General features: G+C 40.4%; 1 protein-coding gene across 1 annotated transcript; it reads left to right on the forward strand.

The window, feature by feature from the left end:
* slc16a2 (solute carrier family 16 member 2) lies at window positions 1-24,269 on the forward strand. The gene is made up of 7 exons (XM_056383001.1): window positions 1-1,012; window positions 10,811-10,955; window positions 11,789-12,287; window positions 14,438-14,581; window positions 15,984-16,212; window positions 18,344-18,616; window positions 18,728-24,269. The coding sequence occupies exons 1-6, from the start codon at window positions 595-597 to the stop codon at window positions 18,598-18,600; spliced, it is 1,692 nt and encodes a 563-aa protein (XP_056238976.1). The 5' UTR covers window positions 1-594; the 3' UTR covers window positions 18,601-18,616; window positions 18,728-24,269.
* Window positions 24,270-25,400: the final 1,131 nt, after the last annotated feature.

Below are 25,400 nucleotides of genomic sequence, written 5' to 3' on the forward strand. Positions count from 1 at the left end.
CCGTACTTGTGTTGACACTTTGGAGCCGAGACAGCCTCCGGGACCCACACGGGCCTACCTTTTTCACATTTACGTTGTGTAAAGACACCGAATTAAAGAGGAGGAGCGCCTGATCATTTCTTATGCGACCGCGGGATGTTGCGGACCGTATGCGGACTGCGTGACGGGAGGATACGGTGTCGAGGTTGAGCGGACGTTTTCACAGGTTGATGATCTGCATTTGGCACCGAGCAGGGGAGCCAACAAAAGTAAATACATAGTGTCAGTCTTTATAGGCTGTTCCTAGAAAACACAGGCTCACATTAAAAAGGAGAAATAGGCGGTGCCTGCTAATTCCTGGAAAAAGACATACCTCCGGCCAGAATGACACATTTAACATCTGCAGGTTGGAGTTTAACCGCTGAAGTTGACGCTCAGACCTGGGCTACATGCAGCGTGTAAGGCTTGTCTGTCAGTAAAGGACCGTCTGTCTTACACATTTTGACAGATAGCCAATCAAATTTGTTTCTCAAATCGGTGCTCTTATGTCAGTGACCTATATCTCATGCATGTGCGCCAAGAGCCCACAGTAACCTCACCATCGGACCAGACTGCATGGGGATCAACGGGGTAGATAATCAACCACAGCCGTCCAGCGGAGCCTGCCGGACGGAGCAGCCGGCTGCAGATCCCCAGATGGAGCAGAGAGATGCTCCCCATGAAGCAGACAGGAGCAAGGATGATCAGGCAGCGGGCAGCGAGAGCAAAATCGTGCAGGAGGACAGCACCGTGCAGCTGATCGAGGCCGGGTGCAAGCCGCCCTCTGATTCCGAGGCGAGGGTTCAGGTGAAGCAGCACGGCGACGGTGCCGGATTCGTCCCACCCGAAGGAGGTTTCGGCTGGCTGGTGGTTCTCGCTGCAACCTGGTGCAATGGGTCGATCTTCGGGATTCAAAACTCTTTCGGCATCCTGCATTTGATGCTTGCACAGGAGCATGCAGATCCAAGAGACAAGACGACTCAGTTCAAAGTGGGTGAGTAGTACCATACTGTCTGCTGAGGTGAACTGGACAGTGAGATGAAGCAACACAGCAACTGGTGGACACAAGTACATTTTGTCCTGGGTGCACGCTTGTTTACAATCAATGAAAAATTAAAATATGGGAAACTTGTATCACCACTGGGTGATTATCATAGGAAAAACCATCAGCATGACAAAAACAAATGACATCTTTATCTAAGTAACACCAGCAATTGATCATGTATAGGCTGCTATACTGTGTCACACACATACATTCATGAGTCTAAAAAAGATGTGGGTCAGCTCTGAGTTCAAGTGAGTTTACCATGCACTTAAAGTGGCACACTAACCATAGTGTCAAATGACATATGTGCCTCTGCAATACAAATGTCTGCATTATTTTTTCGTCATGCCTTCTGAAAATGCCCCTTAACCCTCCTTTGGGTTGCATGTTTTGGAGAGCACCATCTCTGATGTTAAATGATTAACCGGCTTTCAACTGACTAACAGTGTACTTGTCATCTATTCACTAACACCATTGTTTTTCTAAATCTATTAACCAGCTGCTGCAAATCCATTTCAGTTTGTTACAAATGGCCCTTTGATAAAGTCTTTCCCTGACAGGCTTGAAATTTGTCACATAGAAAGTCATAAAAATGTGAATGTACTGCAGACATTTTAACATTCTGTAAACCTGTGATCATACTGCCCTTATTAAGTGTGACAAAAAGTATTTCTGCCACATATAATATAAAAGAGCTAAAAGACTGTGATATTTTAATTTTAGTTAACAAAAAAAGATGCTGTTTACCACTGACTCTGATGTACATGACCAGAATAAGGCCAGTGTTCACCCCTCTGTTTCCCTTCATGGTTCAGTTTAAATCATTTTGCTGAGGATTATATCACAGGCTTTCACTGATGTATATTCAAATAATTTCTCTTTATTTCCTGGATACTTCAGACTTGAGTGTTATTTAGAGTAATGGGGGAGGCAGGATGGAAAGCAGACAAAGAAATCCATAATGTAGAAATATGGAAAACTGATGTCACTGTTAGGGAATGAGACAGCCCAATCTTGTTTTATTCAAATAAATTAGTCTCTAGATAAAGTTTGAAAATCATGGAGCAACGACTGATGATCCATCAATAGTTGATAGGGAACTGACATTTTCTTGCTTTTGTCTCTGGAGCACTTCTGAAGTCTGGGTGTCCAGAGGTTTGGTCACTTCATGGCGTTACATATTGGAGCACTGGCCTCTTGTTTTGGCCTGAAGTACTCACTAAATAAATAATTATCTGAGGAATGAGACAGACCCTCTCCTTGGGCAAGCTGCTGGTTCTGATCAAACGGGAGCTGGTGTAAAGCTGTACGCCCATCTGTCCAGATTTTAGTGGAAAGAAATATTTTTGAGGATGGGGAGTAGCATGTAACAGGAGTGGGTATTTTTCTGAACCTCCTGTCAAGTCCCACAATCACCAGCAAAGGTTAAGGTCAGGATGTGGGAAGGGATTACAGTTCTAAGACTGTTCCCTGGAACAAATTCAACCCTTTATTATTGTCAGTGTAAAGACAGTTACAGGGGGAGAGAAAATAAACCAAAGAGTTCTTTATGTAAGTTGAACATCTTTAATGGTATCTTGCACCTTGTCATCTCTAATTAATTTTGAGGAAATTGCTGTGTCTGTGGGCAGCGTGACAAGGCATCACATTACGTTCAGGTTTTGTGTGATAGAAAGCTTGAGAACTGTGAACATGTTGGGCCTGAGAGCAGAAACACTAGGACTGGTAGTTGCTTTTCAAGAGTCATGTGAAACCAGAGGTAATCTGTATATGTTGCAACAGAGGGCAGTTGCTATCAAGGTATTTATGTTGTTTTTTTCCCCCTTTTCTTTTGGCTTGTTGAGGATTTTCATCTCCAGCCGTTCTTTGGCTTTAATTCTTGGTTTTTCTCATATGTGAAAGGATTAAGCGAGTCGGCTGAGTCCTGACCTTTTCCTCTCAGCAACAGAAGAAAACAGAGGGGAACAGCTTAGCTATAATAGTCACAGTTGTAAAGGCTCCTTTTGAACTAGCCAGTCTGAGAGGGTGCAGTCAGTGAAAGTTAAATTGACGTGTGTAGAACATCCTGAAACAGGACTTCTGATTCACAAGCAAAAAACCCGTGGGACCATGAGGTGAGGAGGTGACAAGAAAACACTGAGTTGTAATTAAATCTTGATCAGAGATTACCATCAGGTCTTTATACCGAGCTTGATTATGCTGAGTATTTATTAAGCCTTAAGGGGTAAACAAGAGATTTTCAAAATAGCTCAGGAGTAACAAGGTGGGGGATAAGAACAGCCTTTTTTTTTTTTTTAACAAAAGAAAATAATGAAGGAGAGGTGAGTGGATTATGAGTTGCAGATGTTGTTGTTTTGCTTGATCACAGCATGGCACGGTCAAGTTTCATCCCTGTTGTGGTCCAAAAATGCTGGTATGTCAAGGTGTGTACTGAGTTCAAGTATCCAACACAACATTCTTGTCAAATCAAAAACAAAAACTGTGGTGCTTTTACAATCAGTGGGGAGTAAGCCCCTTGTGAGGTGATGTGTGACTGAACATGGGCGCGGCGAGTGTGGGAGAGAAGTTCAGACTGCAGCACTGTCTCTGCTGCGGCAGAGTTTGCAAAACTGGGAACGCGTGTGAAGGGGCAGAAGAAAGGGACTGAGTGAGCGAGTGATTAATTTTTCATCGATCCCAGAAATGATTTCCATCATATGTCGCTAGTGTTAAACAGTAGGGAGCTTTAATGAGACAAAAAAAAACCCCAAAGAAACAGAGGCTCATCCAAACACAGTGTGTCCTATTTGTGTCTATACAGCTTAGTTACTTAAGTTACTGAGCAACATCACCTCTATTCTTTTTATTTTCTCCAAGAAATTTGGTGTCTTGCTCAAAGACATCAAGGCGAGAGTGATGTAACTGAGGCTCCATTAGTAACACTGCTCCATCAGTAAAAGTAATTTTCCACTCTAACTTCAGTCTTAAGTGGACAGACAATAAATCATACTGACAGCAGCGTTTGGGCAGTGAGAGAGTTTCCCATTAAAAGTTGAAAGTCACTGATAATATATAAATGACATGCACATACCACAAACAAGCTCTTAGCCCTAGGCTTACACACAGGAAACCGGCCTTTTACCACTATATGTTACAAAGTGGAAAGATTTCTGAAGGCTACAAGCACCTCTGTGCCTCTGTGCCGACACACATTAAATTATATAAACTACTTAAGAATAGCTCATAGTGAGTGCAATAACAGTGGCAACATACAAGTAAAACTAGGCAGAGATTACTATGTGTTCATGAAATTTTCCAAAATCGCTAAAGTGTGTTCAAATGTCCAGTTTTGTGTTTGATCTCTCTGCTGTCCTCTTTGTGTAACCTTGTCTCTGTGTTATTTGGCTTGGCAATCATCAGTATTAGGGTAAAATCAATATTACTTTTAAACATTTATGTATTGAAGCTGTTGATTATTAATATGTAGCAGGTATTTATGAACTCAAAACATTAGGGGAATTAGTGTCAGGCCTGGGTTTTGGGAAACAGCGTTTAGAACATTATGGGACACTAAAACTGAACTGAAACACAGGCTACAAAAAATCATATAGAATTAGCTGTTCTTTAAAGGTCCTACCCTTCCAGTGGTGGGGGAAACTCAAGGATCCCTGCAGCCTTTAAATGAACAGTTAAACTAGGCATAATTGCAGTGTTCAACACTGTGTTTCTTTAGCTGTTGTCATTATGTAATCTCTCATCATATCAGATGTGGTAAACATTCAGTGGCTGATATTTCTCAAAAGCCAAATATCAACTCAGTGAATAGAATATTCTAACAGGTGTCTGTCCTGTCTCAAGCAAACCTCTCATTCACAGACATCTTTCTTCTGTGGAGCTGCTACATTGTAGCTCTGCTGCCCCAGATTTCTTCAGTATCTCCAGGGTAGCTGGAAATCCTAGGTTGGCAGATCAGGGAGTACTGTGGCATTTTTGACATTCCAGAGGGCAGGGGAATGGGTTCAGGTCAGATCATAGTCTTTAAAGGCACCACACACAAGCAGGTAATCAAACATAGGGGTAAACTGTTTTTTGGGTTCATTAATAAAGTTTATGCATTTATTTATAGGCAGTTCTCCAGCAGGTGCAAATGCAAATAGAAAGTGTATCAGGGGTGAATTTGGAGATTCGTGCTGTCAGACACATTCATGGACTGAGTCCGCGTTGTTTGAACATAACTGTGGCAGCTGGTCCCCCAAATGACTTGTCTTACATCTGTAATACTCCACAAACTGACCTGAGGCACTGTGTGGTAGCCATTTAGGTAACTGAAGCTAAGATGAGAGTTTATGAACGTAATACCCTCACACAGTGGTAGCTTATGCTGCACTGTTTTGTTGATATGTCTCAAAATGAAGAATCTGCTCTCACTGTGTACTCATAGAGGGTGTATCCAGCAATATACATAGGCCTATAGGAAGGTTGTTTTTGGCTTGATAGTGGTGACCTGTGAGGAAACAGCTAAGATAAGCTAAAAGTGAGGATTTACCTGAAACATTTGCAGGCTTCTTCTCTGGTAAAAGAGGCTTACAGTCCGCAAAGTATCAAATATCCCTCAGAGAACTATAGCTACACTTACTGCACTACACTACACTACCTGCTTGTTAATAATTTTAAAGCTAACCGTAGTTATGGTCTTTGGGTAGTGTACACTCTTAACCATAACAAAGGCGCTATAAAAGTCTATTTTGGTAGATTCCTACAGTGTGATACCACTGAGTAGTGTGTGTGTTTTTCAGTTGAAATTATCATGTATGTCGAACAACAACACATTGTCCACCCCTACCACCTGCTAAGGGCATTTCATGTGGCCTTGAGGGAATGGGCTTCCGTACCAAGTCTATAGTCTTGTACCTTCGTGTTTCCTTTAATGTTGCCAAAGTACGTACGGCCATTGTTGCTATAACTGTGAGTACCCAAGACAGTTTCGAACACAATATGTTGCATTGTTTAGCAGATAGAATATTTCCTCTGTGTGTCTATGGGAAATTGTTTTAGACACAAACACTGCGGTCAGAAAGCATTTGGATAGTCATTTGTTTTTGATTGTTTTGGCACATTGGATTTGAAATAAAACAATGATTATGTGGATTTCTTTCAACTTTAGAGGGTTGATTCAATCCAATTCCAAAAAAATATTGTTTCCTACTTACTGCAGTGGTATCTATCTATTCAGATAGTTTTTGTTTTATTTGCCCAAGTTTAGAGATATGTGTCTCTGCTGCCGCCAAATAAATTGGAGGTGAATAACATTTTGTTGGTTCTGCTCCAAGTGTTGAAAACATTTGAAAAAGTCAACAGCGACACTTCTTTCCAGGAACAATGAATAATCCACAGAGCATGCTGTAAACAGTTTTCTTTGAAAGTACTTCCTGCTTTACTTGCTGTCTGAGGGGCTAAATAGCTAGAAATCCAACACGATCATCTCATGTGAACGTTAACACCCTCAAATGAAAGCTGAAATTTGGCACTTTAGCCTCATTGTTTCATTTGAAATCCAATGTCCCGGAGTATAGGGCCAACACACTATCACAGACCTTTGTTACTGCGCTGTGGCTGCTACTGTCGTAAACAGCTGCAGTTCTTTGTGATCTTAATCTTTGTCTCTATATTGCAACTGCAGTAGTGAGGTAATTGTTCCATCACATATGTCAGTCTGGAACACAGTGAGAAGACCTGAATAACATGAATGACTCAGTGTTAGTGCTCTCACAGCAATAGAAAAGCTGGTTCGTTTGGCATGCAAGATATTTGTTAAGATATAAGACCCATCTGGCACCAGATTCAGTTATGTACTCATGATGCAGACCAGTCTTAATAGCCACATGTTCAAGCATGTATACGCTATAGTTTTGGCATTACTCAAACTTCCATGGTTTGGTTAGGTTTTGTTTTGCCATAAAACAACTTGACATACTTACAAAAATATATGTAGTACACAAAACAAAGATATCCACAAATTACAAGTCTGTACGTCCTACACCAGCTATACTAAGTAACCTTGGTTAACCTCTTAGTGCATTAAATGACACTACGTCTTTAAAATAGAACAGCGTGTCTCCGCTGGAAGACGTTTGTTCCACCAATGTACAGATGGGACTTATAGTCTCTCTGTCTCTCTATTGCTGTCAAACTGCATCCATCATTTAACGAGAGGGATTGTTTTTAAACCCCCCTCACTGCACGCACACACACACACACACACACACACACACACACACACACACACACACACACACACACACACACACACACACACACACACACACACACACACACACACACACACACACACACACATCTTTTCATTTTTCCTCAGTGTCCCTCGCTGTGTTCTTTTTCTTTTGTTTGAAAGCGTTCAGACCTAATTGTCTCTAATGAGTACGCTCCTCTCAGTCTATTCACAGACCTTTGCTTGTGCCAGGCCAGAGGGAAATGGGGGTTCGGTGACTGGGTTGGCAAGAAAAAGAGAAAAGAGAGTGGAGGAAAGAGACATGGGTCTGCAGTTCTGTTAAATTTTGTACGTTGCATGTTGTAGAGTTTACCCCAGGAAATGTAACTGTAACCATCCTCTCCACATTGGTCCAGCCATGAACCTGTGGATGCAGGCTTGAGACAAAGTGATTGCATAATTTATCATAACATGACAACAACCAGCAATTAGGATTGCTGTACTGCTGTCCTCAGTGCTAGATTGTTGGCGCCACCAGTTCTCAAAGAGGCAGAGGGCTCTATTAAAGCTGGGTAAAGGGTTGAAGAAAAAGCTTCTGGAAATTAAGCCTTGCCCTTATTTAAGTGTGCCTAGTCTTCAATAATATGCTGCTCTTCGTTCCTTTCTATTCAGTATTCCACATTACTCTATAATATCTCCCTGCGGTCCCATCTCCCTGTAACATTATATTCAGCCAGGGAGAGACCACAAACATGAACTAACAGCCTTGGTTTAAAGTTGTAATCTGTGATGTTTATTTTATCTCCCTCTTTGGTGATAAGCATTAGTGCTGTCAGTTTCACATTTACTCCATCGCTGAGACATATATTCCTTTAAGAAAGAATATGAGAAGCTGGAGAAATACCAGTGAAGGCAAAAGTGATCCCAGAAGCACACAAGACTGTGGCCATTCATTTCTGAGATTCCAGGCACCAGAGGGCTGCATCCCAAACTAAAATCAACCCAATTCTGTCAGGAGTTTTGAGCTGAGCTGAGGTTTTAGGGTGATTAACTTTTTAGAGCTATGCACGTACCGTATGTCATTCAATTCTAGGGCAGTATGTTTTATTTCTGACTGTATGCCATTTGTGTTTGCACACATTCGCGAAAGCTGCAGGCTATTCTTGTGGAACACGTCCTTTGAAGGACCCCGCCACTGAATGTGGATGCCACTGTAATCATGGGGGTCATTTTTGGCCTTTCCCTTGATGCCACCACTAACTTTACCTTCCTGTATGTATGCGTATGTTTTGTCATCTAAACAGTAGCTCTAACTGGAGATATTATTGGGCAAAGTTTGCACTCTTTTACAAAACATACACAGAGCAGTCTAATGCTTTCCATTGTGGTGCTGTTTCAGCTTGTTATTTCCACCCTGCCAAAAGACATATGTTAAGCCCTCAGGGCAAATATGGAGAAAAGAAACAGATTAAATGTGTTGCACAGCATAACATGATTTTTTTCCTCAGCATTGTTGCTCCATAATCAGTTGTGAGAGTGTTAAGGGTTCCGCATATTTAAAGCTGCTATAATCTACTGTTTTTATATCGGCTTTTAAAGGTTTCATTTGTAGTGATGAACCAACAGAGAATTGTAACCCAACTTTACAGTTTTGATACACTCTCAAAGATCTCATCACTGTCATTTTCAGCCACAGCATGTTGATGTTTTTTTTTTGTGAAAAAAAGTCTGCCCGTACATCACTTGCCCAGCACCAAATAGCAGGAAGGTAAAGTTAGCGATTATCTGGTGAACAAAGTGAGCTATTTAACAGCTGAGGAGCCAACTATTTCCTTCAGGATTTGGTGGATACCGAAACAGATTGCAACCTCAGAAAGACCTGAGGTTGAGTGTTACAGACAATGTTAGATAATCTGACACACACTAAGTTTAAAGGATACTAAGTCCCTTAAGAGAGTGGTTCTTAGTTTTCTAGATCAGTGGTGCAATGTGGTGCAATTGTAATGTTAAGGTGCTTATGGGAAGCCAAACCCAAACTCTCTGGCTTATGAAGTAAAGTGGGTTAATCTGATCTCATGCAACATTGCCACTGATTTCTCTCTCAGTGGTATACCTGGTATATGTGTTTTTAATGTATGTTGGTTACGCCAACATGTGTTAACAACCATATGCTTTTACCTTGATCGATGAAGTGTTTTCTGTTGCTCCTCACGATGAAACTCTGAACATTTTGTAGAGAAAGTTGCTAGATGGTGGGAGTTCGAGAGTAAGGTTGAATAGCAGAATTCTCTCTTGTTTCATTTGGATAAATAAACTATAGGAGGACTGAGGTGCAGTCCCACCCTTAAACTACAAAAAATGTAACTTTGTATTGTACACTATGTATGCATACAACATGTAGAGGCACACAACAAAGACTGTTGTACGTGTGTGTAAATAGGTAAATCAGTCCACCCGTCTGTTTATCGGTCTCTCTGGTCTCATTCCCATTGAGCTGTTAGATCAGTGTGACTCACAGCCCAGACACTACCGTAGACATTAAAGCTACCTTTGCTCCCCAGGAGACTGGACCCAGACATTTGTTTGTTTTCACTTCAGGGTACGCAGTGTCTCTGCTGGATCATTCTGGCGCGTTATATTTTAACACTGGATGGATGTTACACCACAGGCCAGAACTATCCACTTTGATCCACTTGTTGATCTGCTTATACCCCACGAGAAAAATCTCACAGAGTGTGTCTGATGTACATGATGCAAGCAAAGACACAATAAAGAGCAGAGTTACATATGTCTATATAGCAAATAACATCAGATGGTGGAGTGTCACAGAGAGGTATCAAGGTATTCATGCTGTCTGAGTTATGAAATGTAGGCGTAGGTGCAAGATTCAACATGAAGTACACATTTACTTTATACTGTGCCCACCATTGAGATCACAGGAGGCACATGTTCAAACCGTCAAAGAAATGAAGCCAATCACGAAGACTTGCACACAAGTGCAGCAGCAGATGCCTTTTTAATTTTCATACAATATCTTCCATATGGAAATTGTATTATTATTATTATTTTTTTTTTTGCTTTAAAAAGTGTTGTTTTCTCATCTTTCTTCTACAACAATTTGTTCCATACTTTCAGTTTCAAGTGGGGCTGTATATACACTACATTTGTTTGACTGTATAACATTATATAGTAGTAAAGGCAAATCCTCCAACTGCATATATTTGGTAAGGGTAGTTTCAAGAACTGTAGCAACTGGTGAAAGATTACATAATGCAAATGATATAGTGTGTTGTTTCAATGCAAGAAAGAGAGTCCATTTCTCCTCATTGTCCTCATGTCAGTTGTATTGCACAGAATTGTATCCTGTATATCTTTCATGTGTTGATTTACAGCACACACATTTCATGTTGCATGTGCTTTTAGCCTCAGTCAAACAGGCATAAGATTGTCTTATATTTATTTCTGATTCTAGCTACAACATGCAACATTTCTACATATTACTGATGATGAATTATCTCCCCTCTCCTCTTCCTCTGCAGCCTGGGTCGGGGCCCTGGCCATGGGCATGATCTTCCTTTGCTCACCTGTGGTCAGCATGTTCACCGACCGTTTTGGCTGTAGGAAGACGGCTGTCAGCGGGGCGTTGCTGGCTTTTATAGGGTTGCTCAGTACATCCTTTGCAAAGTAAGTTAGTGTACATTTATTAAAGACATCACTTGTTTCCGCGCCGGTCTGTGCCAGTGGTGTTTTATCACATTTTAGTCACAGACCTACTGTTAGCATTCAAAATAAATACCTAGTATTGTTGGATAAAACTGAGAAAATTGTTTATAACACTGCCTGGAGTCCTGATGAAATTTCCAGAATTTTCAAAGTCAAAGTGTCTAACCATCTGGATGAAAAAGTAATCCATCTGCTGCACACCACTAAAGATTTTCAACCTGTTTCTGAAATTACAGCTTTATTTCCTGATCCAGGTACTGGAAATGAAATAGAGTATGTCGTTGCTATATTGTACACAATACAAGAAAAGTATCACCCAAATATTTTGTATGAAAATATGGAAAAAAAAAAAAAGGAGACAATTATCATTAAAAATTCAACCAAGACATAAACATAGATAGTGGATTAGGAAACAGAGCCACACTTTGGGAAATAGGTAATTTTGTTTTCCCTCAGATTGTTTGATGACCTTCTGGGTTTTTTCAAATGTCATCAGGTATTTTTTTCCCAGAAAAACTATGACATGCCATTTGATAATTTTGTTACACTGTCTAGTGGCATGCCTTCCACTAAATGATGATATCTAATAATCCTTTCATCGATTGTTGTCTTATTTAATTTATACAATAATTAATGTTACAGAAAAACAACTGGACATATAATAATTCAGTTATTTAATAATGATTTTCTGCACATATTCAACATCTTATCGTCACTATCATCTTATCCTCTCTTCTTTTCTCGTTCTCTTTTGTTACTTTACTCCTCCTTTTCCTTCCTCTCTTTTATTGCAGCTCCCTAGGCCTTCGTTATTTCACATATGGCATATTGTTCGGCTGTGGCTCTTCCTTCGCCTTCCAGCCCTCATTGGTCATCCTCGGCCACTACTTCCGCCAGCGCCTTGGCCTGGCCAATGGCTTGGTCACAGCCGGTGCCAGCCTATTCTCTATGGGCCTCCCGGTTTTGCTCGACAAGGTGGTGAAACCTCTGGGCCTCAGCAGGACCTTTCAGATCCTAAGCCTCTTCATGCTGGTCCAGGCCCTGCTGGCGTTGACGTTCAAACCTTTACTGCCTGCTGGAGGAGGCATGGGACCACCGGGTATGGGTCCTGACCCTACTGGATCTCAAACCCAGTCGGGAGCTACCGATCAGGGTGGGACCAGGTGGAGTAGAGTTCTGGTTGGGCTCAGGAAATACTTCAACCTGCGTGTGTTTCACAATGTGACATACCGGGTGTGGGCGTTTGGAGTAGCTACAGCTGTATTGGGCTACTTTGTGCCATATATCCATCTGGTAAGAACATCTCATGGGCATGCTTACAGAAGAGTTACATGTTGTGTGTTCCTGGCTTAAATTAGCTTAACTAAACCCAAGGCAGTTCAAGTCTTCTGTCTCGAATAGCACCAGAGTAAAATCAGCCTGTCATATTTTGTTTATATTTGATAGATGTTAATGGAAGATCGCATGTAGATACTAAGCTTTGTGTACTTTACACTCTTCCATCCATCTCAGCTGCGCTAAAACGTGACCTAATATAGAATACATGCTATAACATCCGTAGGTATTTTTGGAACATGACTGTGACCTTTTCATTGGTATTACAAGGTTTATGGTTTTGATTAGTCCGAGTTGTATAATTATGTGTCTGACATAAAAAATGATGTCCCTACCTGGGGAATGGAGAGACGGGGAGAGGGAGGGAGATTGATGTAAGAGCTGTCCTGTTGTACCGTGGTTGGTCTGGCGCCATTCATTTTCTGTAGGGCTCAGTTGAAGGGCAGTCGAATGCATGTCAGCATGGTATATGAGCGGTGAAAGCTGAAGATCTGACTTGTTCCTATCGACATGATAATAGGGTTTTGTCAGAATAATGGCTGTGACTGACCATCAGCTGCCAGGTTTCTGATGACAGAGCTAAGTGTCCTTTCATGGTTCATTTCATGGTTGTGTTTGCTACAGCATTCACATCTGCTCTATAAATCACTTTTCCTGTGTTTTCTAGTAAATATCTGAAACCAAAAGGGAGAAAATCATACTTACCATTTTATAGTTTCATGATGGTGCCCCCTATTTTTGCATTTATACCATTAGCTCTCTGTTACGTCCATGTAAGCGCTTCATATTAAGCCATGCATAAATCGGCAACGTCATCATTTTGTCAGCCAGGCAGCAGCCTGTTACACAACACAAGCCACAGACTTCGAACAACAACAACTCACATTAGCTTTCATGACATGAACACGAGTCACATCCTGTAACTGGTTGAAAAAACCACCAACAAGCAAACGTCAACTGGGAAAAAGTGCACTGCTAACATGAGTTTGCAGGCTAAATACTTAATTAGCTGCTCAGCTTATATGCAGATATCACTTCACACGAGTCAGCATGACTCCTGACAACACACTGTCTATGGCTTGTAAACTACAGACAGGTTTGTTACTTTGTCTCTTATACTCCTGCTGGGGCTCAGCCTTTCAGTTGATGTCAATCAAACAAAGACAAACCCCTCCAGGGGCTGAGAGGAAAAGGAGTATTTCTCAAAAGACATTGTTTTCCTTTCTTTTAACAATACATTTAAAATAACACTGACGTTATTTTTTTTTAATGCTAAAGGGTATGACGAAATCAAATCACTCCCAAAGTACAATCATTTTGCATTCTATAACGGTTAGAGTCCAAAAGTCAGCCAGAGTATATTTGCAAAATCTGTACAAGAACTATGACCAACTCTGGTGTGAAATAGTGAGATAGTAAAGGATGAGGGTGAAGTGTAAAGCTGCAGCGTGGAAGCTGTGAAGTTGATCTCCCTCTATCCAGATGTCGGATGTTCCAGCTCCGGCCTCCCTCTGTCAGGTCTGTTGTTTCAGGCCCAGGCCCAGATGTAAACACAGCCCCGGCCTTTGTATTGGCTCAACCACCTCAGGAAACCTCTCCTGTATGGCCTCTCTGTATCCCTAAACATGCCTATCCTATGGCCATTGATGAATGTAGAGCCCTTCAAAGCAGAGCAAATATTTCACAAGGACCAGCATGCTCAGGAAAGACTTCAGAGGGCGGTTTCATGTTTTGGATCTGAATTGGGGGGTCAGGGCTGAGGGGAGTGGGAGGGTCTGACCTATATGCGTTGGGTCTTCCTGTCCTGCTGTTCCAAAAGTCTGTGGATGAAGACATTTTGTTATTGTAAGACCGTGGCTTTGGGGTTAAGGATGGACAATTCCGCCACTCCAAAATGCACACCCATTTTATGAGGTCATTGACTTCTTAGGCAAAGAGCAAAAAAACATCTGAAGGAGTTCAACAGCAAGTTGTGTGGTATCTTTGCTCACTCATCCATTATTGGCAGCTTCTAGAGTGTTTCTCATGCAGCACAATCCCATTATCCACTGATACGCACTGCCAAATCTCACACAGCACCATGGCCTGTCTTTCTTTTCGTTTCTCAGATAAACTTTGTGAAGACAAAGTTCAAGGACACCCAGAAGGAATGGGTGCTCTTGGTGTGCATCGGAGCTTCATCCGGGGTGGGACGCCTTGCTTTCGGTAAGATTGGTGACCTCATTCCTGGTCTACAAAAGGTCTACATGCAGGTGAGGAAATTAAACATCTGCATATAACATTTGACCTGAAATAGAAGACTTGAAGTTAACCATTAACATTTGTGCTTTAAGTCTCTTTTTTTCAACACTGAGTACGCTGGTACTCATATTATCACACTGGATCCATATCTGTTTAATGTTATTCTATTTAAAGGCTAATTTAGTGTTTACTAGTGGTTGAACATTGGAATTTTATTTGCAATTAGAGTGATTCAGTGTCATTAATGTCTTATTAGATTGCAGATAAACATAACTCAGATACTAATTTGCACACACTTCGTGTTGTTGTTGCAAGAAAAATTACTGGCCTAGATAATGATAGGGAAGATTCAGTTCAGTGTAGATAGAAGGGGGAAATGTATTCACAGCAATTTTAGAGGAAAATACAAACAGGATTTGTCATTTCTTGCTGTATATGTACGCAATATCTGCAGAACGCAAATGTACACATAATCCACTGACTGAGTTGGCCAGAACCAGCACACTCACGCTGCATGTTGTTGATAAACATGTACAGTGATTCAGCAGAGGCATAATGAATCTTAGGTTAATTAAAAACCTTGAAATTGCATAACATACATTTTTAAAATGTGCAACTCTATGTGATATGAACATGCAAAGATACATGTTTATAATGCCCCTTTGGCCCTATTGGCCATTTAGATTGTGCAGAGATCATCTTTTCTGTTGAACAGGATAATGTGTTTACTGTGTGCTGCTCAATAGGTTCTCTCCTGCTGTCATAAATAAAGAAACACACTGGCTGACTGGAGTCTTTTACAGATGGAAAGGCTTGTTCTTTTCTTTCTTTTATCCAGAGTTGAACACTCACTGTATTTTTAAGAGTTGATTTCTCCCACAATATGGTAATTATGAAGGGTTTTAAGGTAACACTTCGGCTCATTGTCAAGGAACAGAGCCCTCCCTCACAGTTCACAGTATTAATCATGAAGTCGGAGCTCAGTATAATGTGACTGCTCAGATTTGTGCGAACAGGCAGGCAGACTTCTGCAGAAGTAAACAAAAGCTCAAAGGACAGATATAAATATCTTTCTCAGCCGATAGAACAGATGACGTGACTGAGATGTATAAAAGTTCCTCAGTTGTATGTTCCTGCCCACATTACTCATACTACATGAACTGAATTGTTGGTAGTAAACAGCAACTACTGTAATCTAAAAAATATAATAATAATATGAAAGTCATTTTCATGGCAAAGAAACTGTTTTCAGCAGGTTTCAGCACATCACACTTGATATTGTATCACTTTTTTTTTTCCAGTTTTCGAGCTGGAGGTTGTACTCTAAATGAGCTAACTTACAGTTTTAAGTTCAATATAATGAACGGTGACTATAAATACATTGAAAGCTTGTGTTCTCGCCGTGTGTTTCAGGTGGTGTCCTTCATGGCTCTGGGCCTGATGTCCATCATGATTCCTCAGTGCTCGGTGTTCGAGGGGCTGGTGGTTGTGTGTGTGTTCCTGGGGCTGTGTGACGGCTGCTTCCTCACCATAATGGCTCCCATAGCGTTCGAGCTAGTTGGGCCCATGCAAGCCTCGCAGGCCATAGGCTACCTTCTAGGCCTCATGGCTCTTCCCATGACAGCAGGTCCCCCCATCGCTGGTGAGAGGCACGCTTCTTTTTTCACAACAAAGCACTCATTTATATATTATATACCAAAGGGAACACTTTGATCTGGCTCCTTTCACTGACGTCAAGATGTTGGCAATAACAGTGCACAACAAGTTGATTGATAATAGCAGAGAAAAAGGGGATAGAAAAGATGTAGGGACCAGGTAAGACGAAGGCATGGCAGGATGGATTGTACTGGATTGTTTAGCCAACTGCAGGCTGCCTCCAGGGTTTTGTCTTGGGAAAAGAAAGTACATACAGGGTAGGATCTCAGAATTCAACTTAATTTGTCTGCTCTGCCTCCCCCTTCTCTCTCCTGAGCTCTCTATTAACAGGAGTATATAGAAGACCACTGCTGGCAGACGGTTAATTTGATGACTCAGGCATCCTTGTGCTTTGTGTTTCCAACCACTTTTAGCTCTTACACATACCGGGACTGCATTTACTACAAAAAACAAACTCTGATTTCTGTTTTAAACTACATCTACTATACTCTATACTAGAGCTGAAATAGTACAATAGTTGATTAACAGAAAATGAATATGCAACTATGTAAAACTGTTGATAAAAAAAACAAAAAAACTAGGTTCTGAAAACTTTCTGTGTGCACTTTTACTGTTTTCTGACATTTTCTACACAAACCATTAAATTGATGAATTGAGAAAATAATTCAGTCATTCAATCAGATTATAATCTTTTGCAGATTTTTTTTTAATACTGAAAATATCCTGGCTTCATGTGTGATTAGTTTATTGATTTTAGCAGAATAGTTGATATTTTTATAGAGAATGTGTTGTGCAGTTAGGCAGCAGAAACTGGAAGGGGGAGCAGGCCAGAAGGAGAGTAGTTTAGAGAAAAAACTTATCAATTATCTTATCAATTATCTATCCCTCAACCCTATCGTCCCTGCTCATTTTATGTCTGAAAGGTGTCTTATCTTTTTCAGTAACTACGATCAAATCATAGAATTTTAGGGATCCAGTGCATATGGGAAGTAACTATAAGAGACTAACCGGCCAAATGAATGCACTGTTTGTGTCCACACAAAGAACTGTATTCAGACATCGAGGACAGGATAGTGGTTTCAATTGGCTTACGGTTTTCCTTCCAACTAAATATAGTGCCAGCCTATCATCTGTAGTTAGACATGCGTACTTGACATGAGGCAGATTATTATAATGTGTAAACTTACAATACACTGCACAGGGGAATTTTCGCTGTAGGAAAATATATTGTTCTGTACATTCTGTACAGTTCATGAGCAAGAACATATATGTAACAGGCAACAATGTACTGTAAGTGCACATCCCTCCCACTGGTCTGTGCTGTAGGTAGAGTTTGTTTGATTTAGCTCATGTGGATAAATATAGGCTGCGCATATACACAGTACAGACAGGGTGAGGTTTTACTGCTGTATTGTATCACAACACTGCAGGGTGCACAGGGGTGGGGAATGAGTATAGGCCTTCATTACTATAAATATATAATGTATAATGTATGACAGAGTTATTGTGGCCGTAACTTGCATTGCTACATCTGTTAGTAGATCATAATAGAGCTTAGCTTACTTTCTTGAATTGACCTTTTTAAAGTGCATTGATCAGACAAAACAATAACCGGCAAAGTCTAAGGAAATTTCACTGCATTCAGTGCTGACTATATGATGTTGTACAGAACCAACTGCCAATCATCGGGATAGCGTGGAAGCCAACGGCAGGATGTGAATCGTTCTGCCCACATGCTGTTGTGCATATATGTGCACGTATGCATGGCACATGGTACGATAGGGAACAGGCTAATGTGCTTTTACGTCACCTGAAGCCCACCATAGGTTCTCCTACACACTTGGAAAGGAAAGGGTGAGGGGAGGGGTGTTCAGTTGGTTGCAGCTGACAGCCTCGCCGGTAGATGCTTCTGAATCCAACACACTTGTCCTTAAACTTATGGACATAACAGTGTTTTTGATCTTCTCATTACACTTTGGGGAAAAAAGTAAATTTGATGCCTATCTGTCACTGATGACATCAGGGACTCCTAGTGAAATAGATACTGTGTTTCAGTGGGATTCCTTGAGTGAAGACAGGATAACAATGTATGTATCCCCCCTGCCACCACTTCCCAGGTCTCCTACATGATTACTTTGGGAACTACACAGTGGCCTTCTCCCTGGCTGGGGTGCCTCCTATCGTGGGGGGCGTGGTGCTCTTCTTTGTGCCCCTGATACACTCCCGGCTCCAGCGAGGCCAGGCAGCAGCTTCACCGGATGACACATCCACGACTGCTCACATGTTGCCCTCTGCGCCACTAGCGGAGGAGCCCAAGAGCTGCTCCAATGGAGACATCCTCCCTGGCTACACTGACGTAGAGACACACATCTGAGTCGCACCGTACAAAGGTTACATACATTTACACATGCCCAGCACATGTTATTTACCTGGAAATATGTAAACACACACGCTTCTCCTTATGTTTACTTTCCTTTTGCTTTGTGTTTTTTTTTTTCCAGGGATTCAGCCCACCAGCACCTTTTCTCATCCTTAGATTGCCCTCCTCCCAACCAGAGCTCTCTTGTTGGCTGACCTTTAGCCCCTCCTGGCCCTCATTGGCTGTTTGTTATTTTCTTGTGGAGAGAATTCGAATAGGGCACTCTGGCTGCAAGCCGCAGAGAGGACAAAAAGCAGGCACATCGGGATAGGATGATGGAAATGTTTAAGGAGGATAAGCACAACACAGTCTCAACTACGATTGTTTTCATCAGTGGGGACTCTGTAGTAACACATACCTCCGAGAGAGAAGAAATTAAGAGATTTTAATGGGATTTTCTGATTTCACAGCACTTATGACTATAGATATATATTCATATTTATGCTCATAGTCATAAATATAGTCATATCTATGACTAAAAATGACTATGCTTTGTTTATAGATTCCATATAAACACATTGTTAAGATAAAGTGGCATATAAAATAAGAACTAGTTAAGGGATGAATTCATAGATTTCTTTATGTAGTACCTCATGCATCTAATTTTTTTCAAGCATTTTACTTAGTTTGTGTAGCGGAAACACAAGCTCATTTTGAGAGATTTGCAGGTTTGCTTTAATCTATTCTACAGTTTTCTGCTGTGACAGCTACAAGAGAAACATACGGATCTGTTGTAAATGTCACTGGAGAGAGATCAGCCACCAGACGCAATCACCTCAACTCAACCGCACACTGTACCACACTGCACTCACAGCCAGGGTCTAAAAACTTAGCGAAATGACTTCAGCTACTCTACCAGCCTGCCTGCATGGGAGACAGATGTGTGATTGTGGCAGCTGTTGATTCCACTGATTAACAATGCCGTGAACCCGAGAGTGTTCGTTTTTCTCTTCACAGTTTTAATATAGGTCAGTGACTTTGCATCATTAACTTATGCAGTCAAAGTTTAAAGAGGTGAGCAGAGAGAGCTGTGCATCTCCTGCCCGAATCACCGAAACTAATCTCTACAGTTGATGCAAGGTCCTCACATGAGTCAGCCTTAACTTTCAGCTTTTTGTTTTTTTTTTTCCAAGAATTGAATTCTATAGTTTTTATTGTCCTGTTTTAGCAGGGTGCTGAACAAATCTGCATAAACTATTATGTTATGACTTTGAGAAATAATTCACCAATAGTTTTGTGGTGTGCACACCGTATACCTGTTTAAGTGGAAAGAGAAAGAGAGAGAGAGATTCACGGCTATTGGGAGCATAGATTTTTCTCATATTATCAAAAGTTAAGTTTTCCTCTGTGTGGATGTGTGTGTGTGTGTGTGTGTGTGTGTGTGTGTGTGTGTGTGTGTGCAGCACCTGCGCAACTGCATTTGGATAGTAGAGGCAGTTATGTAATATGAAATTATTATGTTGCAATCTGTTGATAATAGGGGACTACTGAAAGTAAAACTGCCAAATGGCCAGAGCCCTCGTCAGGCCATCTCACAGATAAATCAGTTTAGTTCAGTCTCGTCATGAGGGCCTCACTCACTGTGTTAGCATTAATGAAGCAAAACGTCGCAGCCTCGTTGAGATATTCCCTCAAGAGGACAGTGACTGTTAGATTTCATAAACATTTGGACCACTTACCTCTGCACTCTTAGATTACAGGTTCTCCTGAACAATGAACTTTAATGAACAGATGTGAAGAGCTGCAATAATAGAGTTTGAGTTACACTCTATGGTTATATACAGTACATAACAGAATAGCATCGGGGGGAACTGGGAAAAGGAAATGCCCTGGTGTTAAGGTGGTATGCCTTTCTAACAATTCCCCTCGTTGCTTTCACTGCCATTACTCAGTCGGCTTCTTTGTTACAACACTTTAGGGACTAAAAGCTACACAAACCTCACTGCTGAGTGTAGTTTTTTAGGGGGTTAATGCTACAGGAAAAAACAGTTCTGAATAGGAAACATACACCTATACCTCAGTAATCAATCAATCCTCAGCAGTTTAGTTGAACACGTTGACATTCTTCATTAACTTTGTAATTTCACTGCCCTGTGTAGTGGTTTGTTGTTGCAGTCTGAATCTCACACCACAAAGTTGCCAAACACCAGTTTTCAATGAACCCTGCTTCCTCTCAAAACTCATTATTGTCTGTTTAAGTACCACAAAACAGTGGACATTTCACACTTCCATTCCCCATGATCAGCTGGTGCATAGTATATTTAGAAATTTATTCTTCCTCCTTTTTTTTGCCTTTATATCCATTCGCTCTGTTGTGTTTGATCCTCATCATTCCTGCCCTCTGTTACTTCTTCCTACAAAAGTGCGAGTGGTCGTTACTGTAGCTTCTCCTCATCACAGCCTGTTTTCCATGTCTGTGAATGAAAAATACAGATATTTAAATGTCTAATACTCTTAACTAAAGTTATAGGAGTCACATAACCATGGAATGGAGATATATATGATGGTTAAAAATGTAAAGTATGTTTGAAAGCAAAAACATAGGCCTCTAATTTGACTGAGGCAGTGTTGAATTCTATTGACAGTTGTTGCAGCTGCTATTAAAAGACAAAAAAAGGTCGGGGTAATTAAAAATTATGGGCAGTGTGAGCTGTCCATGTACCAGCTATATAAGCTAACCAATACCATCACAATTGTCATCACAAAACATAACAGATCACATCAACCTGAACATAAAGCTCCAGCACAGTAATATGATTAAAAACAGTCCAATTAAATCTTCAAAATCTTCATCACTTATGAATAACTCATTTACAGTTTTCAATTTGCTTTATTTAACAATCATTGTCTTCTTGCCTAGTAAATAATGGGTAGCTGTGAAATTTGTTGTAGATTTTATTTTTGTATTATGGAGGTTGCAGGAGATTCTTTTATAAAACTGCAGAACTACATGAAACATCAGTAACCCATCGCCCTAATGGCTGAATTTTTTTAAGCTGATGACTGCATCCACCTTCAATCGAAAGATGATAATAGATTAATAGGTAACATTTGATATGTAAGTTGATATTCTGCTGGTTTGCACAGCACTAATATAAAATTCTGTTACTGCCCCAGTGAAAGTGCAGTGTTGGGTGTTACTGACAAGTTGCACTAGTTTGCTGCTGCTAAACTAGAGGCCTATGTCATTAAAGTCTCAGAATCTTGCAAATGAATGAGTGAATGAAAAGTCCACAGAGGATTTTCCCTCTGGCAGCCATATTGGAGGACTTCAGCCTTTTGGTTAACAACAGCTCCAAAAGGCTGATTGTGTTTCTATGCACGAAACGTGTTGGTCTCAACAAAATTGACTAGAATTGTTTAATTTTTTTTGACTGTGAACTGATATTTTCTTTCTATATTTTTGTGTTGAATATGTCGTCAGCTTGTTAGCTAGCAGCTTACTGTTGTTTTCTACAACACATTTTTGAAGAAAGACTAAATAGCAAGGCATTTGAGTCACAGCAGTAACCTCAATATAGAAAAGTAAACAAATCTGCCTTACAGTTACTGAACAGATACACCAGAACCACAACTTGTTGCCAGATTTGAGACACAAATGCAACGTCTATACAGTGAATTTTTCAGATCTTAATGTGACTTTTTACTCATTATTTTCATTTTTTGCTTTCAGTATAGTCATTATCGGTCCTGGATGTTTCTAAACAGCATCCTTACACAATTTCACCTTAGTCAATCTCACCCAGATTCTGGTCAGAACCAGCTGAGTGCGCCTTTTTATTAGCCTACTGCAGATTCAAACAGTAAAATGACATTTATCAGCATATGTACTTTATATACTTTGCATTACTTTGTAATGGTTTCTAATTAACCATAAACTGTTTTATTGTTTCTTTAATTATTGATTTGTTTTAGTGATTCAATGACTACTGGAAAAAGAAGAACTGTTGAGTTACTTCAGATTTAAAATAATATATAAAAGTGAAGGAGTTGAATGCATGAAGAATGATACAATACATCTGAATGGTGTGCATGGTGTCTGCTCAACCAGTGTTTGGCTTGCCAAAGTCTTCTCGTCTATGCAGCATTCCTGGGCTCACGGTCCACTTCCTGTGACCGCTTCACTTTCTGAAGTCTGAACATGTCAAACTGTAAATGATGAATGTTTACTTGGACTCTGAGTTTGCATTTGTCTCCTGTAGCGCTCAGAGCTGTAGCCTGCAGTAGTTTGAGGAACAGTTAAACTTACAGTAGAGCCCCCTTGTATGTTACCTAAACTATATACTACTAACATTACATTTGTTTTACTTATTGTTTTTAAGACTTTGTTTTTTTTTATAATTAAAAAGTTTTTGAGCTGTTGTTTTCCCTGGCAGTCAAAATCATGAAAACTTCATCTTTTCTTCTTCTATGTTTGCTTTTTTTCATCTCTTGGTGCCTGTCTGGGGCATACACGATGCGGGTCAGAGCTACAGAGAGGCACATTTGGCACACTAGGCAGCAGGACAGGCTTAGAAAGTGGCAATGGACAAGACAATGTTTTTGCTGTAACGTATCATTTTGATGCAAATGTTGATTGCACAATGTAATGGCTATGAAATAATGACACCATCTCTGTGTAGGTTGATTCTGTATAAGCCTGTATAGCTTAGCCACAGGGTTTGAAATCTCCCAGAAGGGAGGTACGTCTGCCATTGCGCAACCAAAACAGGAAAAGAATACAGCTTTCATTTAGCATTCACTTAAATTTCCTGCTGATATCTTTTGTTCAGTTACCAGAAAACACAACCTGGCCTCTCATTCTCACTTCATTAGACTTTCCTCTGGCAGACAAAAAAAAATTGGACTTCTTACTACTTGTTCTTCTGCTCTCCTATATGTGCCATTTTGCCACTCCTTTGACCTCAATCTCCACTTAACGGTTTAACTGCTGTACTTTCCCTCAGCCTGGAACCAGTCAAACAATACGTGAAACAGGATAGCTGAAGGTCTATATATTATGAAGCTGAGACATGATTTGCAAAAAGTCAACACCTCAAAGAATGCTGTGAACCGCTTCCAGCCAGAATATGTTTTCAGTGCTGTTGCCAGTACCTTTAATCACTGGGTGTAACTTTTATATTGCATTCGGTCACACGTGAATAATGTATAGACCTGTATATGTTCTAGAAACCTTGTAATATTCATGCATATTTTTCATTGTCCTGACTGTAGGCATCGTGTCTTCACAGCCATAAATATTCAAACCTTTGCAGGTGATATATTCTCATCTATGTTTGTGTATGAGTAATATTTCAGTGCAGGGCTCTGCTAAACTTTCCTTCTCTAACCTCCAGTAAGGTTGCTGCAGTTAAACCTCTAATGCCTCTCTTCACTTCTTAAAGCTATGAGCTTCTGTTCTCCCTCTACAAGCTATACCTTTTTATATAAATATGTATTTCTGTTTTAGTCATTTTACAAAAACGTTCTAACAAGGTCAGTGACGTCACAAGATCTGAAATTAATTCATGCTGCTAGAAAAATTTATGTAATTTTTGTGTTTTTGTCGACGTTATTTTGAATCTGTATCAAAAGAGGCACATTTTTTCTATTAAACCAACAATAAAGATGTAAAATGAAAACAATCCTTGCTGTCATCGCCAGTACCTCTTTTGTTAGCCGTGTGCTTTGAGTCCTCAACTGTTCCACTTCCACATGAGACGCTGCAGGCACTCAGGTTTTTTAGACACACACTCATGTTGGAGATTAACCCCAGACTCTATTAAATGTATAATGACATGGCCATTCAAAAAAGAGACGTAATGCACTGCTGCTGTTTAGTGACACACTGAATGTGTCTTCAAACGTGTGACCGACTCATTATCACCACAGCAACATGGCCATGTTTATTCAGGCATTAAGCCCTCCCTTGACTCCCCATTCCCCTATTTAACCTCAGTATCTCACAGCCAGGCAGCCAATCATGCCAGAATCATAAATATCACGCTTCCCTGAATCACTTCCAAGCAGCAGAGCTCTTTATGTACATAAAGGGAACTATTGTGTACATGTCACAAGGCGAAGAATAAATCACTTGTTGAGCATGGCTCCCAAGCCTTAGGCCGTCTTCTTTCTTTTTGATTAATATGCATTAATACTTGAATGAAAGAATGGTCTTCTGGGGGAAATACATGAAAAATAATGTTATTAAGCAATGTGGTCTTAAATGGAACTGACAGTTTTTTATTAAACCACAGGAGAGCCGTTCTACTGATCTGGCATAATGCTCATTTACAACAAAGGTTCAATTGCATGATCAGAATTCAGAAACTGTGTCTTTGTATTGAAGTAAGACAGGGTACAACAGATCAAGAGCATGTTGCTTTGGAAACAAGAGAATTTAGGTCAGTCCCCCAGAGTCTATTTTTAAAACTATATAATATAATTCTGAAATTCTCAACTTCTTAAGATGGATATTTTTGGCTCACTTTTATTTTATTCTGATATAATTCAGTATATCAGACCTTTAAGATAAGCTAATTTTAGAAGCCCTCTCATTATACTTGAAATTCAGCCTGAGTTGTACGTGCATAGAGTAAAATAACCAGAGAGCAGTGAGTGAAGCTGAGTTAATAATGCAGAGGATCACAGCTCAGGCTACCATACAGCTGCTGTATAATTATTTTAGGATGAATGCACTGAGTTGGGTGGGTACAGATTGTACAAATGCAGGCTATAGCCATATAACTGTATATTTGTGAATGTACATGCTGGCC

The sequence above is a fragment of the Seriola aureovittata genome, chromosome 8 (assembly GCF_021018895.1).
Source record: "Seriola aureovittata isolate HTS-2021-v1 ecotype China chromosome 8, ASM2101889v1, whole genome shotgun sequence".
NCBI classification, from domain to species: Eukaryota; Metazoa; Chordata; class Actinopteri; order Carangiformes; family Carangidae; genus Seriola; species Seriola aureovittata.